An 18736-nucleotide genomic window follows, 5' to 3' on the forward strand; every position below is an offset into this window, starting at 1 on the left:
GCCACAAAAAATGAGAGTTCTTGAAGTGAAAAACTCATGGTAGCCCTATGTAAGAAATGAGTTCCTTACCAAGAACTTGGAGCTGCATTAGTGAAGCAAAGCGGATCCTTTATTGAAACTGTCTTAAGTGGGGGCAGCTAGGTGACACAGTGGATAGAGCACCAGCCCTGGAGTTAGAGGTACCTGAGTTCCAATCCTTCCTTGTACACAATAATTACCTAGCTGTGTGACCTTGGGCAAGTCACTCAAACCCATTGCCTTAAATAAATAAAAAAAAGAAACTGATGTAAGAACTGATGTCCCAAACAAAAATGGACACCCATGGGTGCCCCAAATCATAACTTTTTATCTCCTAGAAACCTGTGTCTAGAAACACAAGCTCCTCCCATGCCCCCAGTTGGTTAGGTATTGCAGCAGTCAAAGGGTTATCTGAAGTACCCAATTCTCTCCCCAGGTGGGTCCCAATTCCTTATCAATTCCTTCCCCACAATTTGGTAGCCAGGCCCTTAAGAGGTATGTATAAGACAGATAAGGGAATCTGACACTTAGACCACTAATTCAGCTACCATTCTAATTCTATGGTCTCTTACTTTCTTGATGCTAGTTTATCTACTTCTCCTTAGAGAGGGATCCCTTTTGTTCAGTCAGATGTAAATTGACTTGATTTATAGCCTGTTATGCTTCTTTCCTTTCTGTGTAACCTCTGATTCTACATCAATCCACTTTAGCTTTTTTTTTCATCCTCCCTAGTTATGTCTTTGTCAGACATAGACTCCTTTCCTCACTTTCTCTTAACTAATGACTTACACCCTGGAGTTGGAAAAGTTCAGGATTTTTATTTCACTAGCCTACAAAGTACACAGATTAAAATGCTTTTTCCTGTAGAGACCTTAAACTGCTAGAGGACAAGATGGATAACAAAGTTCTAGGCAAGAGTGCCTGAGGGAAAGGGAGAAAGGAAAGCAGCCCTGAAGGTTGGCTGGTTTAGACTCAGGTGAGTCTGGCCACAAGGAGCAGAGGCCATCTAGTTTAGAGAGAGAAAGTGGCAAAGAAGAGAGAAAAGAAAAGAGGGTTCTCTTCTGGAAGTCCTTGCTTAAATATATTTCCATTGTGGGTTGGACAAGGGTGATGCTTGAGGAATGGTTTAGCACCTGGTTCCAGGTATTCTCCAATAAGCATGCCACAGGGGTGGCCCTCTAAGGAGTGGCTAAGACAATGCTCATTGTTCATGGGTGGCATTGTACACACTAGTCTTTCCTACCCCAAAGGGCATGACCTTCAAGTTCCTAGTCTTTTCCTATGCCCTGCTTCACCCCCACCTTATGAGAATGGCACTGGCCTCCTTGCTGTTCCTTATACAGACTCCATCTTCAGACTAGACCTTTCTACTAGCTGGTCTCATTCCAAAACACTCTTCATTTCTGCTTTCTGGCAAATTGCAGCTAAAATCTCATATTCTACAAGAAGCCTTCTTCCTCAATGCTAGTTTCTTCCTTCTTCTGATTATTTTTTAATATATGCTGAATATATCTTGTTTGTATATAATTTTCATGTTGTCTCCTTGATTATATACTATGAGATCACTGAGGGAGGCAACTGTCTTTAACCTTTCTTTGTAACCTTACTTCCTGGTACAGTGCTAATAAGACTTATTGACTGACTAACAAGATAGTAGTTTAGCAAGAGCTAAATATGAAATTTTACTTTGCAAGTGACTTAACCACTCTCAGCTTCAATCTGCTCATCTATAAAATGTGTATATTAATAATAGTTATCTCATAGGATTGTGTGAGAAATGTAGGGTGTTGATCTTCACAGGGTGTGGAGGGGAGCCCTTAGGGAATCCATTACAAAGGGGGAACCGCCCAGCCAATCACAAGGCTGGAAGAATTTTCCTAATCCCATTCCAGGGATAGCAAACCCCAAACCGGTTCTGAACAGATCAAGAGAGACCTAGAGATCTTGACCTAATGCAACTGAGTTTGTGCAATTAGGTAATTGAATATTAACCCATACACCCCCTGTGATGATTTGGGTTCTTTAGCATATCATGTGTGGTATGATGTGGGAGGGGATCAAATTAGGGGCATGTCATGGAATGGGTGGACCTCTTAGATTGTAACTCAAACTCTGAGAGCCTATGAACATCCAAGAGGGAGGGGAAAGAGTTTCTGAAGACCATAAATTACCTGACTTTGAAGACTAATTCATGCCTCACACCTAGGAGTGGGGTACCCGTATCTTGTAAGATATCTCTTGCAAGATTCATGAATAAATGTACAATTTTCTCTCACTCTAGCAGGTTTTTCTTTTCATTCATTTATGACAATTGCTACGAGGATCAAATGAAATAACATAGGCAAAGAACTTTGCAAACCTTAAAGTGCTAAATAAATTCTGCTTATTATTATGTAGTAGTGTTCTTTCCACCTTGCCATGTTGAATGCTTGTTCATATCACATTTGTTTGTTTTTCTTCCTCTTATCTCCTAGAAGAGACTCAGAAAAAGATGCCTAATTTGGGTTTCATTCCTGTGACATCACCAATAGTTAGGAAGTTTGCAGGAGCCATCCTGGATCAGGTGCCTTTTCTAAGCAGGTATGAGACTGAATGTTGGTGGGGCAGTTAGGTGGTGCAGTGGATAGAGCACTGACCCTAGAATCAAGAGGGTCTGAGTTCAAATGTGATCTCAGACATGTAATATTTCATTAGCTGTGTGAACTTGGGCAAGTCACTTAACCCCATTGCCTTAAATAAATAAAAATAAAAAAATTTTAAAAAGAGACTGAATGTCACACTAGAGGAGTGTGCCTATAGTAGGCATTTACACAAATGCTTCTTGAATTAATGACTGATATAAATGAATATGACCATCTATTCCCTATGCCTAAGTACTCACCTTTTCCCACTCTGAGTACTGATCTCCCAGGTGTTCTTCCTAAAAATCTCACCTTTTATAGGAAGATTTTCCTCTTTTAACCATTACCTATTTATTTTGTTTATAGCTTACTTCATATACATTTCTTTGCATGTTGTCTTCCTCTTTAGACTGTAAATTCCTTGAGGGCAAGAACTATCTTTTACCTCTTTTTGTATTCTTTGAGCTTAAATACAGGGCCTGCCATCTAGCTGGCATTTACTAAATGTTTTTTGAGTTGAATTGAATAAGAATGAATGATATAAGAATTGCTAGTGGTCTCCTTCCTTATGGTCTTAGAATGACATGCCTTCAGATGTGTATGTGTTCACTCTACTAAAATGCTATAGTACTTCTGAGACCATGGTGTTCTGGGAGCATGTCATTAACATTATATGCATTTTCTATCTCCTAGTGATGATCCAGTTGTCACTTCCCTGGTCAAGCATAAGGAATTTCACGAACTTGTGCACTGGCATTCTCATAAGCCTCTTAGTGACCATTATGAAAGGACAAAATGTTCTTCGGAAGGTGAGCTATGTGACTTTATTGAAATAAACTGAACTGATTTGCCCTTAGTGTGACTTGGATACAAATGATCTATTTCAGTCCTAATGAAATTGTGATTTTTGAAAATGAATGTTATACTTTATGCTAAATTTGACCCTTGAAAGCCCTCACAATTTTGTCTCAATGTATTTTTATTATCTTTGTGTGGGACAATTGCCACTTAAATACATTTCAGGGATCTCTCAAGGTATGAAGAGAAAGCTTTATTTGTTTCTCGAGGAACAGGCCACAATCAATTACAGAGATTGAGGGAAAAGCAAAAGGCCTAAGAATCTAAGAATCACATTTATCCTAACTGGATTCTCAGCCCCCCCCCCCCCCACACACACTGACCCACCCTCATTAATGAGGAATGTGGTTCTACAATCTAGACTAATCTAGGGAAAAGAGAATAAAATTCAAACCGAAAACACATTATCTCTTCAATCCCAGGGATTGAATGGTCATCCAGACTTCAACAGATAAGGTGGGGTCAGTGACTCTTCACCAATATCCAAGAAGTTGCTTTGTGAAGGGAGGAGGGACACATAGTTAACTATTCTCCCAACTATAATATTCTACTGAAGAAATCTCAGACTTCATCCCACTCATCATTAACTAATATTACTTCATATCATACAGTCCATTGTCTAGTCAAACTGACTTTCTAATGGTTTCTCATACACAACTGCTCTCCCTGTCTTCCCTTAAGTCCATACACTGGCTATTTCCATGGTTGGTATTCTCTCCTTCCTCATCTTTGTCTTTTGGAGTTCCTATTTTCCTTCAAGATTCAACTCAGAATTCATCTTCTATATAAGGTATTCATGTCCCACTTCTGCCCTACACCTCCAACTGCTAGTGTAGTGGGCCCTATCAAATTGATTGTTATTTATTTTGCATTTACATATCCACATATGTGTATATACATAAGTACCTATATACATACAGTCACACACATATATAATATAAAATATACATACACATACATATATACATTTATACACATTTTGTTCCCCTGATAAAATGCGCATGAACCTTGAGTGCATGAACCATCTCACTTTTGGCTTGTATCTCTAATGCCTGACACAATACCTGGCCCACAATAAATAATTAATAAAAGATTGTGGATTTATTGTGGGAAATATGTAGACTAAAAAACTTCACTTAATTACATGCCCTTTTCTTGGAGATTATTTTATCCTATTCTCTCATTTGTATTGTTGAACAGCTCTATTAATGTCACAAAACCAGTCAGTGGCAAAATTGAGGTTAAAGCTCAGATCCTGGATTCAAAAGCCATTACATAACACTGAGTTGTTGAAGATATCTACTTTCTTTGCATAAAATATTTATGATGCAGAAATTTATGACATTTACATCCAGACATGTTAGACACATTCACAGTTAGATGACATATTTGATATGGGCTAATTAGTATGGTGATAGCTCATTAGATTTGATTTTGCAGATTATAGGTTTGAATTCTGATCTCCACATTGGGTTCAGTTTCTTCTATCTGCAATATGAAGATGTGGGATCAAGGTACTTTTCTGTCATGGAATCTGAATTCAGCTCTCAAATCCTGATGAAAACCTTGCAGTGTAACAATCATTCAGAGTTGAAGAAATCTATCACTTTTTAGTGTCATTGGCTTATGCAGTTGATTATATTGTTATTAAAGAGATGTGGGGTAGTAGTTACAGTGGAAAGAATCAAACTAAAATCTGGGGTTTGTATCCATCTTCCCCATTCTGATATTTACTATTTGGTATACCTTGGGGAAGTTGTTAAGCTTTTCTGAATCTCAGTATCTTATCTATCTGAGTCCTTCCACTTAAAGAGCTATTACCCTAAGACTTGGTAGTTTCTGTAGGGTTAGAATGGAGAAGCAATTTTACTTTATTTAGATCCTTGCTTTCCTTTTCATAGATATCTAAATCTCTTTCTCTCTCACTCTCTCTCTCTCTCTCTCGTTTTATATATATATATATATATATATATATATATATATATATATATATATATATATATATTTATAAAACTATCTTTATCTCTATCTCTCATCTCTACCTCTATCTCTTTCTATCTCTATCTCTCTCTGTCTCTGTCTCTGTTTCTATCTCATCTATAAATATTCCTTGCCTGCCCTTATCCAATGTTGATATAAATCCTACCATAGATCTAGAACTAGATGGAACCTCAGAAACTACTGCCTCCTTCCCACCTCATCTTAGAGGTGATGATACTTAGTCTAAGAGAGGTTAAGTTGTCTGAAGTCAAGCAAGTGTTAAGTTAGTTTCATTGGTAGGCATTAACCCGAATCTAAAAATTTTCTTATTAATTGAGATAATCTAACAATTATGATTGCCAATCTATAATTAGTTTATACACTACCATTTGAAAAATGAAAAAAGTCTTAATGTATATGTATATGCATGTGTGTGTGTGTGTGTGTATGTGTGTGTGTGTGTGTGTGTGTGTGTGTGTGTGTGTGTGTGTGTGTGTAAGGGAGAGAGGGTGGGTTGGAAAAAGATTCTTGTTAAAACACCAGTAAATTAAAAAATAATTTATTTTGTCTTAAATCTTTATTTAAGGAAACTCTCCATTTTTTCTGAAACAAATACAAAAGTTACAGGCTTTCCAACAACGTCTGGGAAATTTAGAAGGCAGTTCTACTAAAACTATTGTAACTCAATCTGTCCAGGCAAAGAAAGAGTTTGGTGCATCAAAGAAGAACAAAAAATCACAAGTATGAATTATAAAGTCATTTTATTAAATGCTTATCAATATAATATATCTTATGTGTCTTTCTCCTTTACTAATGTTGATATGCAATTTGTTTGGTTTTTTTTCCCAATCCATAATTTCTTTTCTGAGATAGGATTACAATTGTCGTTTTTTGGGAAGGAGGGGTTTTGCTAGACAGTGGAGTTAAGTGACTTGTCCAAGGTCACAGAGGTAGTAACAAGTGTCTGAGACCAGTTTTGAACTCAGGTCCTTCTGACTCCAGGATCAGTACTCTATCCAGTGCACCACCTAGATGCCCCATTATTTTCTTTTTAATGTTTTACTTCTTTGGAAGTCTAGCCTAACAAACTAATATATTAATAAGATAACAAATTCAAATAAATTTAACATATTGAGAATTTGAGAGAGTGGAAAATTATGAAACTGGATTAAAATATAACTTTAACTAAGATTAAAAATTATAAGTTATTTTTATTTTTTTCTAGAATTGGGGTGGTGGGCACATCAAGTAATTGAGGATTTCAATCTGTTGACAACTTTGAGTTGCTTAGGATCAGAGAGGTTAATTGCTTGCCCAGTGATATATATAGTTAGTATTAGAGGCAGAATATAACCATAGCTTTCTTTTTTTTTTAAACAACAGAACCAACAACAATAACATCATATACTTATATTTGTGTAACAAACAAAAATTCCCCTGAAAACTGCCTGAGAAACTGACTGAGATACAATTTATTTATAGCCATATCTTTCTGACTCTAGGTCTACTTCTCTATATAGCATGCCATTGTTTTTATCACTGTCAGAATATATCATCATAAAATAGGACAAAAGTGCCCAAGAACTTTTGTTTGACAGATAGAATACACTTAGCAGCCTAAGTGTAAAATTGATATTTACAGGTTGTCTAAATAGTTCTAATTCTTAACAAATGCTGTCACCTTTTCTGCTTCATTATTGCCACTGCTGAATTAGAAGGACACATGGGAATCAGTGTCATTTTTAGTCTTTGTTTCATAGTTTAGACATAGTCAAGGAATTAATTGTTGGAGGCCAAGTGATTGGTGAAATTGCTTATTGATTGATAGATAGTAGTGTTGATATGTGGTCCAACAAAAGTTCAGATTTGTACTGGACTTGCTTATCCTGGATATGTGATAATGGTGATCACAAGTCTTGGGAGTAGGAGCAGAGAAGACAGATTTTAGGCAATGCTTAAGGAAAGGGGAATAATTGGGTAAGGATGGTGAAGCAAGGACAAGTATATAGTTGAATGTTGGCCATGGAATCCAGGCTGAGCTAGTGGACCAAAATGATATAATTGTTAATGAGCTTCTAATTTTATAGATGAAGAAAATAGGACAAACAGAAATTAAACAACTTGCCCAGGGTTACACAGCTAGTAAATGTACTATTTGTCCAGGATCACAGAGCTAGTAAATGTCTGAAAGCAGATTTGAACTCAGGTTTTCAGGATCCTAGGCTATCTAGCTGCCCTTAGGATATCTAGTTTTCTACTAAAGTAAAATGAAACTCCACATTCTATAAGAGGTCTTTCCTGATTTCCCCAGTTGCTATTTTCTTTCTTTTAAAGATTATCTTATATTTATTATATATATATGTATATATACATATATATATATATAATTTGGATATTATTTTTCTCTATAAGGCATGCTCAATGAAGGCAAAGTCTCATTTTTTCTTTGAATACTCAGTGACTAGCATTGTGTGTGTAACATAATTCATTAATTAATTGAATGATTCAATTATTGTTGGTAGAAGAGTAAAGCTGACATCATTATCAAAGAAAACAACAATCGACTGCTTGCCCGAGAGGAACAGAAAGATAGTGAACGCTGGACAACTCTTTCATCTTCTTTTGAAGGAGAAATGAAAGAGAATTTTCATTCTGGAATAACAAAACTGGAAGATTTTCTGAAGTCTTGTAAAAGCAAATCTGTGAAATTTAATGTCGAAATGGTAGGACTGAATGCCAGCTTAAATGCATGGAGAGAACATTGCCGAGGTAAAGGTATGTAACTTTACATTTTATAATGCTATTATTTGTAGTTAGTAGTACCACAGTAATATTTGAACATGAATAAAAAACAATGTTACAATTTAAGTTTTACTTTTTTTTAGTCACTGATTGTCATGGAATTACAAAATTTCAGTGTAGGAAGGGACATCAGAGGTCATTCAGTCCAACCCACAGTTGTAAAAGAATCCATTGTACTTTAGCAGTTCTTAAAGGTTTTGCTGTCTTTGATACTCTTAAATATTATTCAAGATCTCAAAAAACTTTTGTTTATGTGATTTCTATCTATTGATATTTACATTAGAAATGAAAACTAATACATTTAAAATATTCATTAATTTAATAATAAAATAATAAATTTGTTACATGTGAACATAACTCAAAAAAGTGAAAATAATTATATTTCTCAAAACCAAAAAAGATAAGTAATGGCATTGTTTCACACACACACACACACACACACACACACACACACACACACACACACATTTACATATCTTGTTAATGCTTGGCTTAGTAGAACTCAACTGGATTTTCAGATCTGTTTTGACATTGAGTCTATTTAAAGTTAAAGAATTCTAAGAAAATCTCACCTCACACAGATATGCAGATGGAAAAGCGTAGAGTATTGTAAAAAAGCAAATAATGTATTTGTATTGTTATAAAGGTAATTTTGACCTTGCAGACCTGCCAAAATGGTCTTGGGAACCTCAGTGCATTCAGAGACCACACTTTTCTCTACAATATGCCTATTAAATAGTCATCCATTTTTTTTCCTTGTTGATATTTCAGGGAAGGAGATTCCCCCAACTCCCATAAGAGACCATTCTAACTTTTGGATAGGTAATTATAATAGTTACAAATTTCTTCATATCTTACATTGTCTGTATTTGTCTCTTTTGGAATTCCTATCCATTTTTCAAAAAATTTTAAATTTTTACCCTTTGGGACCAAGTAGAGGCAATCTAATCTTCGCTTGTACATGGTGGCCCTTTACATATTTGGAGACTGTTATTCCCTTCCTAAGTTTTCTTTTTTCTAGTCTAAGTATCTATAGGTCCCCCTGTAAGAAATAAGTGTCTTACCAAGAAGAATTTCACAGTTTCAGACTCACTGATGAAACCAGGAAACTTTTTTTTTAAGATCTCGCAAGAACAGAGGTCCAAAAGCAGTAAACTTTTTAACCCTATCCCTAAATGCAAAATACCTCCTCTCATTCCTCATGGGATGAGTGTTGAAGAGGATATAACTTCCTAACATGCCTATTGTATGTTTCCCCTTGATAGAATGTTCCCCTTCCCTGATCAAACATTGGATGTATATTTAAATGAGCAAGTTTCCACCTTAGGACTGTGTTGGATAATATTCACAATTCTATTAAGCATGTTTTGTTACTGATGCAGCTGTTCTAATTTATGTTTAACCTAAGAAATGGCCTTCACCAGCTCTTATCAACTCACTAGAATATTTCTAGACATAACTTTCTTTTAATCTTTATCTCTTCTTGTCTGGGTTAACTTGACCTCCTCCTCTGATCATCACTCAAATCTTGCTTATTCTTTTTGTGGAAGTAAAAATTAGCTATTTCTCACCCCCCAAAGAGCCCCTGTCCTTTTTTGAGTGAAATCCTCAAGGTGTTCCACCATCTTGGTTGTCATTTTCTAGACTCTCACTTGTATATCAATGCTATGCCTACAGAGTAGTTTCTTGAACTGAACACAGTATTCCAGATATGTTTGACAATAACATCAGTATTTTTGTATTCATAGCATCATAGGACCATAGATCTAGAGTATTAAGAGGTATCGGAAGCTGCCCATCCCAAACCCTTTATTTAACAGGTGGGAATATTGAGATCTAGATATCATCCAGGATGAAAATGGTAGAATGGGACTCAGTCAAGTCTTATGCCAAATTAAGCATTCTTCCCTTGGCAATTCTTATGAGCTGTGCTTCAATTAATACAGTTTTTTGATTTTTCAGCATTTTCTGTGACTGTACCCCATGCCTGGAATTGTCTCTTTCCTCATTTCTGTCTTCTTGTTTCTCTTACTTCCTTAAAGTCCCAACTAAAATCCTACTTTTTATAAGAAGCCCTTTCCAGTCTCTTAATGTTAATGCCTTCCCTCTGTTGATTATTTTCTATTTATCATATTTATATCCATATATGTAGACAAAAATTTTAATTGTACATAGTTTATTTATCATATCTTACCCATAAGATGTTGAGTGGACTGCCTTTTGCTTTTGTTTGTATTTCTAGCACTTAGCACATTGACTGGTACATGGCAAGTACTTAATCCTCATTCATTGAGTAAATGACTCCTAATGTGACTTAAGAATGCATTAGTTTTCTTGGTTGCTGCATCACATTGTTGATTCAAATCAAGTTTATAATTCAATATAACAATGCCCCCCCTCCTACAACCTTTGTCTTGTACTTATGAAGCAAAATACTTCCCATTTTTCTGAATAAAATTCATTGCATGGATTTTTCCTTTAGTTTTTTGAAGTTTGATTGTGATCTTACATCTTAGCTATTCCTACCACTTTTCCATCATTTGTAAACTTGAAAATTGTGCCATTTATACCTTGTTCAAGTCATAAACAATGAGTTCTGTGAGGACAGAGAATTAGTTTGAATTTCTCTGTATTCCTGTTCTTAGAATAATGTTGATCACATATTAGGTATTTAATGAATGCCTGGTGACCTATGACTGACAAAATTGATGAAAATATGAGCCACAAGTGGACTAAACAAATTCCTTGGGGACATTCTGCTATGAGTTTATGAAAAGACCACCACTAAACAGATATGCCATTGGTTAATTTGATTTAAAAAAGGAAATAAGAAAACCAAATTATCAGTATAAAAAATGAAAAAGGTGAATTAATCACTGATTATTTTGCTCAATTATATGCCAATAAATCTAACAATCATAATGAAATAAATGAATATTTATAAAAATCTAAATTGACAAGAAAAAAAAGAGGAAATATAATACATAAATAACTTTATTTAAAAAAACAAACTGTGTAAGCCATCAATGAATTCCTTATGAAAAATCGCAGGACCAGTTGGATTCACAAGTGAATTTTATCAAACATTTAAAGAATGATTAATTCCAATACTATATGAACTGTTTAAGAAAATAGGCAATGGAGTCCTACCAAATTCCTTTTGTGACACAAATATAGTGCTAATACCTAAACTAGGAAGAGTTAAAACAAAGAAAGAAAACTCTAGATCAATTTCCCTAATGAATATTGATGTAAATTTTTTAAATAAAATACTTGCAAGGAAATTATGGCAATTTATCATGGGGATTATATACTATGACCTGATGGGATTTCTACTAGGAGTGTGTGGGCTAATTCAAAATTATCACCATCATTGACCATATTTATCACAATTGTTGTAGAAAAAGTTTTTGGCAAAATCCAGCTTCCATTCCTATTAAAAATAGGAATAATAGAGCTTTCCTTAAAATAATAAATCATATCTATCTAACACTACCAAAAAGCATTATATATATGAAATGGAATAAGCTTTAGAAATCTTCCTAATAAGATCAGGGATAAGGGGATGTACATTATCACTTCTATTTTTTCAACATTGCACTAGAAATGCTAGCCATAGCAGGAACAAAATAAAAAGAAATTGAAAGAATTTCAAAAGGCAATGAGGAAACAAAATTATCACCTTTTGCAGATAATAAACTTATATAGTCTTAGAAAGTCAATTAAAATTTACTTGAAATACTTAACGTTAGCAAAGTCACAGAGTATAAATAAATCATCAGAATTTTCTATATATTATTAACAAAACCCAGGAGTTAAGATAGAAAAAGAAAATCCATTTAAAATAACTGTAAACAATATGAAACTTGGGAGTCTACTAAGACAAACCCAAGAACTATATAAACACAATTGCAATGCATTTTTCACAAATAAAATCAGATCTAAACAATTGCAAAAATATAAATTGCACATGGGTAGTTGAAGCCAATATAATAAAAATGACACTTCTATCCAAATTAATTTTTTTATTCAATGCCATACCAATTAAACTACCAAGAATTATTTTGTAGAGCTAGAAAAAATATTAACAAAATTCATTTGGAAGAATAAAAGATCTTGTATTTTGATTTGTGGTGGCCTACCTGTACTAGATATAAAATTATAAAACAGCAATCATCAAAACTATTTGAGACTGGCTAGGAAAATTAACTGCTGGATCAGAGGAATAGGTTAGGTACATAAGACAGAGTACTAACTGACTGCAGTAATACAGTGTTTGATCAACTCAAAGACCAGTTTTAGGGAGAAAAACACCTAATAAAACCTGCTGTGAAAAATGCAAAAAAAAAATTGTAGAAACTAGGCACAGGTCAACTTCTTACACCGTATACAAAGTTAAGGTCAAAATAGGTCCATGAATTTATAAATAAAAAGCGGCAACACAAATAAATTAGGAGTACAAGAAATAATTTACCTGTCAGATATATGGAGAAGAGAAGAATTTAAGACCAAACAAGAGATGGAGAGCCTTATAAAATGTAAAATGAGTAATTTTGATTAGATTAAATTTAAAAAGTTTTTCAACAATTAGAATCAATGCAACCAAGATTAGAACAAAAGCAGAAAGATGGGAAACAATATTTATAGCAAGTATCTCTGACAAATATTTCATTTCTCAAATATATAAGAACTGAGTCAAGTTAAAAAGAATGCAATGCATTCCCCAATTGATAAATGATCAGATAATATGAACAGACAGTATTCAGATGAAGAAATCAAAATTATTTATAATCATATAAAATGCTCTATATTACTATTGATTAGAGAAATGCCAATTAAAGCAACTCTTAGGTACCAACTCATCATGCCTTTCAGATTGCTTAATATGACAGAAAAGGAAAGTGATCAATGCTGGAGAAGATGCGGGAAAATTGGAACACTAATGAATTGTTAGTGGAGTTGTCTTCTAACCATTGTGGAGTTGTGATCTAACCATTTTGGAGAGTAATTTTGGAACTATGCTCAAAGGGCAGTAAAATGGTGCATGCCATTGATCCAGCAACACCAGTCCTAGATCTTTATCTCCAAAAGATCATAAAATAGAAAAAAATGATCTACATGTACAGAAATATTTATAGCAGCTCTTTTTGTGGTGGCAAAGAATTGGAAATTAAGAATTCTCATCAGTTGGTGAATGACTGAATAAGATATGGTATATGAATGTAAAGTAATTCTATTTTGCCATAAGAAAGGACAAACAGGTATGTTTCAGAAAAACCTAGAAACTGTTGCAAAGGAAAAGTGAGCAAAATCAGGAGAAAGCTGCATAAAATAACAGCAGGATTGTGCAATGAACAGACTAACTTTGCTCTTCTCAGCAATATATGATTCCAGAAGACCCATGATAGAAAATGCTATCCACATCCAGCGAAAAAATGGATGGAATAAGAAAGCAGATTGAATCATAATAGTTTCACTTTATTTTTTTTTCATGTTTTTCCCTCTTGTTTTGTTTCTTCTTTCACAAGATGATTACTAAAGAAATATGTTTTACATGATTGCACATATATAATCTATATCAATTTGCTTGCTATGTAAGGAAGGATGGGGAGGGTGGGGAGGATGGGAGGGAGAAAGGGAGAAAATTTGGAATGTGAAATTTTATCAAAAATGAATATTAAAAATTGTCTTCACATGTAATTAGGAAAACACTATTTACAAGAAAAGAAACAGATAAGGAAATGAAGGCTCAGAGTAGTTTAATAATAATGTGTCAAATACTAGACAGTATATAAGTCTCTGAACTTGAATTGAAACCCAGGTCTCTGATCTCACTTCACATTCCTTTTTTTTTTGTTTTAACATTTTTTTTTAAGATTTTAGGTGAATTTTATAATTTAACCCATATTTCCAAGACAAAACTGGACCCATTGGTTATGGGATTTCTTATTTATAATTATTAATACATTAAAACCTCTGTGTTCTCTCTCATCTCTCTTTCCCTTCAGTCTCAGAGCATTAAATGGTCCTCTTCACTGTCAGGAAAAAGTCTTATTCCTGAAAACTTGATCCTAACCCCTCCCATGTTTTTTAGGTGCAATTAACATATTTCCCATTATTTCACTCCATCTTTTCCTAATCTTTAGGAAGTATGAGAATGAGGCAAGAGATTAATTAGAGAAAAATAGAGATGGATGGAAATATTTCACATTGTACAGTGATATTTGGATGTTCTTTTAGGTTTAAATAGTTTTAATTGGTTTACCTATTTCTAGTCTCTCTCCACTTATGCTGCTTTAATACACTAGTGCCAGATTCAGTGGAGTAGCTAGGTGGTGCAGTGGATAGAGCACTAGCCTGGAGTCAGGAGGCCCTGAGTCCAAATCCTGTTTCAGACACTTAATAATTACCTATGTGACCTTGGGCAAGTCACTTAACCCCATTGCCTTGTAAAAAATCCCCCCAAAATTACATTTCAGATTTATTTGCTTCTTCTCCCCAACATTGTTGCTTTCCCCCGCTAGATTTGTCTCATTCTTTTTTCTAGAACATGTTTATCTCCAAGTTCTTTTCTTGTGGTCCTTAGAATACCTTTCTGATTCCACTCTATTTAATGAAATCATAATCTGAGTTTCAGTTCATATTCTTTCCCCCTTTTTGCCCCTAAGTCTTCTACAATTGCTATAGGATAAATTAATCTCTGAATTATTTGGCCATTATTAATTTATCCTGAATTTTTTTATTTATCAGTAGAGTGCAAACTTCTTCAGACCAGTCATTTGTAGAGTCGGTTTGACTTACCCTTCTTTCCCCTACTAAATAGTAAACCTTATGAGAATAGGAATTGAACCTTCATTAAAAAAAAAAAACCCAAAGCCTGTTTGCACAAAATGGGGTCTCAATTATACAGATTATGGAAAACAGATTCTCTAGATAATCAAGTTTGCTATTGTTGAAGGTTTTAAAAATGTTTTAAAATTATTATTATTTTTACTTTTACCTAGGAAAAGTGACAAAAGATTTCAGTATAGCTATTCACATGATGAAAAGAATTCATTCCATGATGGAAAGGTATGAGGAATTTTTGCAGGAGCCAGATAAAAAGAAGATCTCTAGATGTCTTAGATACTTAGGATTTGACAATTTGGTGAAGACTTTGGATCCTACACAGGTAATATTTGAATAATGCATTCTTTTCTTTCAGTAATTATTTTTTCTATACTTTTAAAGACTCATAATTAGTAGGAGTAAATACAACTTCTGGTAAGCAAAGCTTATTTTTTCTTTTGTTCCATTCCACAAATTGCACTTTCCCACGCATTATTATCAGCAAAACTCCCTAAACTAGAATGAATTTAAAATTGGAACATCTTTATCATTTCTATTATGTAAAAATGAAAAAATTTGGGTTTGATCCTAGTGAAATATCTAGGGTACCCAGAGTGCTGATTACAAATCTCTCCTGTTGTCCATCAATCCTGTTGCCTATTAGAATGAGGAATGTATTTCTTTTCATTGTAATTAGTTTCCTTATATCGATGATAGAGGTGACAAAATACTTCTCAACCGAATTATATACCATTTGAGAATCTGAAAAATTGTGTTTTGTGCATAATAGAACTTACTGCATTTTTGTGGAGTGAATGAATGTGTTGTCAAGTAAATATCTTTTCAATCCCAAATAATATACTTATCATTTATATAGGTTATGGAAGATGATAAAAATATAAAAAAGGTCCATTATGCTGTTGGTATGGGACCAGCTCGCTTTCAATTACAACACATGGGCCATTACTTATTTCGGAATGAGAGAAAAGATCCAGATCCAAGGGTTAAGGATTTTATTCCAGATACATGGCAGGTAATGATTTTGAGTTGAATTTTCTTAGATTTTGTTTTCAAGTGAAACTTTACATTATCATGTATACAAATGGATAATTTACCACAATATTTTTGAGATCATTATATGTTATATGAGAATATTTATTCTTGTAGAAATGTATTTTTGGTTCTATTTAAAGAATGCAATATTTTTATATTTCCTAGGATAATAGACTTAAAGATGGAAGGGACTTCAAATAAACGGAATTGAATTGAATTGAATTAGCTTTTGTTAAGTATCTATTGTGTGCTAGACTCTAAGTCAGGTTTTGGGGATGTAAAAGCAAGAAAGAAATATTCCCTTTCTTCTAGGATTTTGTTTTCTATAGGTAGAAAATAATCAGAAAGCAAATAAATAAATACATAAACAAACATATGCTAAATTATTACCCTTTTCTTCCATTGTTGAAAGTCTCACTTCCAGTTCAGAATTCAGTGATTTCTACCAAATGTACTGCAGTATAGGCATGGGTTTGAAGTGTTCCAGTGGCATTGCACTGATTTATATGTTATTCTTTTCCTAACATTTTGGTAATAGTATGTCCAATTGTTCTTCATATGTATGTTACTTTGAAATCTGCAGCGAGAGCTTCTTGATGTTGTGGACAATAATGAATCAGCTGTGATTGTTGCTCCCACATCATCAGGGAAGACATATGCCTCCTACTACTGCATGGAGAAAGTTCTGAGGGAGAGTGATGATGGGGTGATTGTCTATGTCGCTCCTACCAAGGTAAAGCTTAAGTGCATATTATTTTATTGACCTGTGCCCTCTCCTTTTTAAAGAAATGGATAGATTTCATTTGATCTGCTTTATTCTCCTCTTCATCTTTAGAGTATAATATGTTATACTAGACTGAGTTAGGAGTTAGTTTAAATCCTGCCTCAGTAACTAAGCATGTGACCCTGGGTAACTCTCCTTAGGTTTATCTACTAAATCACAGTTAAACTGCACTCTGTGTTTATAGGGGATCTTTCCACATTGAAGGAATTTGCTGGATTGATGAAATCATGCTTTTCTCACATATTTGTATATTTTGTTATTATTCAGTTGCTTAAGTGATATCCAACTTTTTGTGAACCCATCCATCTCTGGGTCATTTTACAGAGAAGGAAACTGAGGCAAACAGGATTAAGTAACTTGCCCAGGGTCACACAGCTAGTAAGTGACTGAGGCCAGATTTGAACTTAGGAAGATGAATTTTCCTGATGTCAGATCTGTCACTATACTGCACTGCACTAACTAGCTATCCTATGTATTTAGAGAGTACAATAATAGAATCATAATCATAGAACTTAAAGAGACCTAAGAAATCATCTAATTCAACTCCCTCATATTACAAAGAAGAAAACAGAGACCAGAGAGATAAAAATGGCTTGTTTAAGGTGTCTAGTTAGTGGCAACTAACTAATTAATTAGTACTAGTTAATGGCAAAACTGGACTGGCATCCAGGTCCCGACTCACAGTCCATTAAAAACTTTTTCTTTTCATTTTGTCTTCTCTTTTCTGTTTTTAATCAAATTTTAATTTTAATTGTTGCCAAACAGCTATTTTTCTCTCCCTTCAATCTTTCTCATCATTTTGAAAAAGAAAAAATATTTTTAATCTATACATAGAGAAAAGAAAAATAAATTTCTATAATGACCATGTAAGAAAATGCATGACCTTATTTTTCAATAAGAGTTCAGCACCATTCTGTTGTGAGGTAGGTAGTGTGCTTTAGCATGGATACTCTAGAATCAGATTTATTACATAGATTCAAGTTCACGTATGTTTAAAGCCATTTGTCTTTACAATTTAGTTATTATTGTATAAATCATTCTCTTGGTTCTCCTCCTTTCACTCTTCTTCAGTTCATATACATCTTCCCAAATTTCACCAAGAAAATCTTTTCTTTCTTTTTCCTTTCCTTTCCTTTCCTTCCCTTCCCTTCCCTTCCCTTCCCTTCCCTTCCCTTCCCTTCCCTTCCCTTCCCTTCCCTTCCCTTCCCTTCCCTTCCCTTCCCTTCCCTTCTCTCTCTCTCTCTCTCTCTCTCTCCTTGCTTCCTTCCTTTTTAATTCCTCCCTTCCTCCCTCCTCCCCTCATTTCCTCCCTCTCTTTCTTTCCTTCTTTCTTTCTTTCTTTCTTTCTTTCTTTCTTTCTTTCTTTCTTTCTTTCTTTCTTTCTTTCTTCTTTCTTTCTTTCTTTCTTTCCTTCTTTCCTTCTTTCTTTCTTCTCTACAATAATATTCCATTACATTCATGTACAATAATTTGTTCAGTCATTTTCCAATTATTGAACACCTTCTTACTTACTTACCATTCCTTTGCTTCAACAAAAAAATAAAGCTGCTTTAATGTTTTTCCTCTTGATCTCTGGAATATACACACAAGTTTGGTTCTGTTGAATCAAAGGGAATGCAAGGATCAGTAGCTGTTTGTGTATTAACCCCAGTTGGAGTTAATGTTGGAATTCATGGCCTGGGTGACCACTGGTTAAATCAACTTCTCAAGTGGTTTGAAGTTGGTTATATGGGGTTTCTGTCTGTGTACCTAAATATTCATTCAACTTGCCATTAGTTGCTGCTCCATCTAT

At 34.2% G+C, this 18736-nt stretch overlaps 1 protein-coding gene across 5 annotated transcripts in view; it reads left to right on the forward strand.

Annotated features, from left to right (window-relative positions):
* Positions 1-18736, forward strand: part of LOC141517706 (putative ATP-dependent RNA helicase DDX60) — a 134261-nt gene that overhangs the window by 29991 nt on the left and 85534 nt on the right. For 4 of the 5 annotated variants that reach the window (XM_074229004.1, XM_074229002.1, XM_074229001.1 and 1 more), the window contains 8 exons: positions 2493-2598; positions 3333-3448; positions 6064-6218; positions 8000-8252; positions 9051-9101; positions 15284-15450; positions 15985-16140; positions 16744-16893. In XM_074229004.1, the coding sequence (XP_074085105.1) occupies positions 2493-2598; positions 3333-3448; positions 6064-6218; positions 8000-8252; positions 9051-9101; positions 15284-15450; positions 15985-16140; positions 16744-16893 (1154 nt within the window). The remainder of the gene's footprint in view (positions 1-2492; positions 2599-3332; positions 3449-6063; positions 6219-7999; positions 8253-9050; positions 9102-15283; positions 15451-15984; positions 16141-16743; positions 16894-18736) is intronic. The other variant, XM_074229003.1, reaches the window with a different exon arrangement.

The sequence above is a fragment of the Macrotis lagotis genome, chromosome 3, assembly GCF_037893015.1.
Source record: "Macrotis lagotis isolate mMagLag1 chromosome 3, bilby.v1.9.chrom.fasta, whole genome shotgun sequence".
Lineage (NCBI taxonomy): Eukaryota > Metazoa > Chordata > Mammalia > Peramelemorphia > Peramelidae > Macrotis > Macrotis lagotis.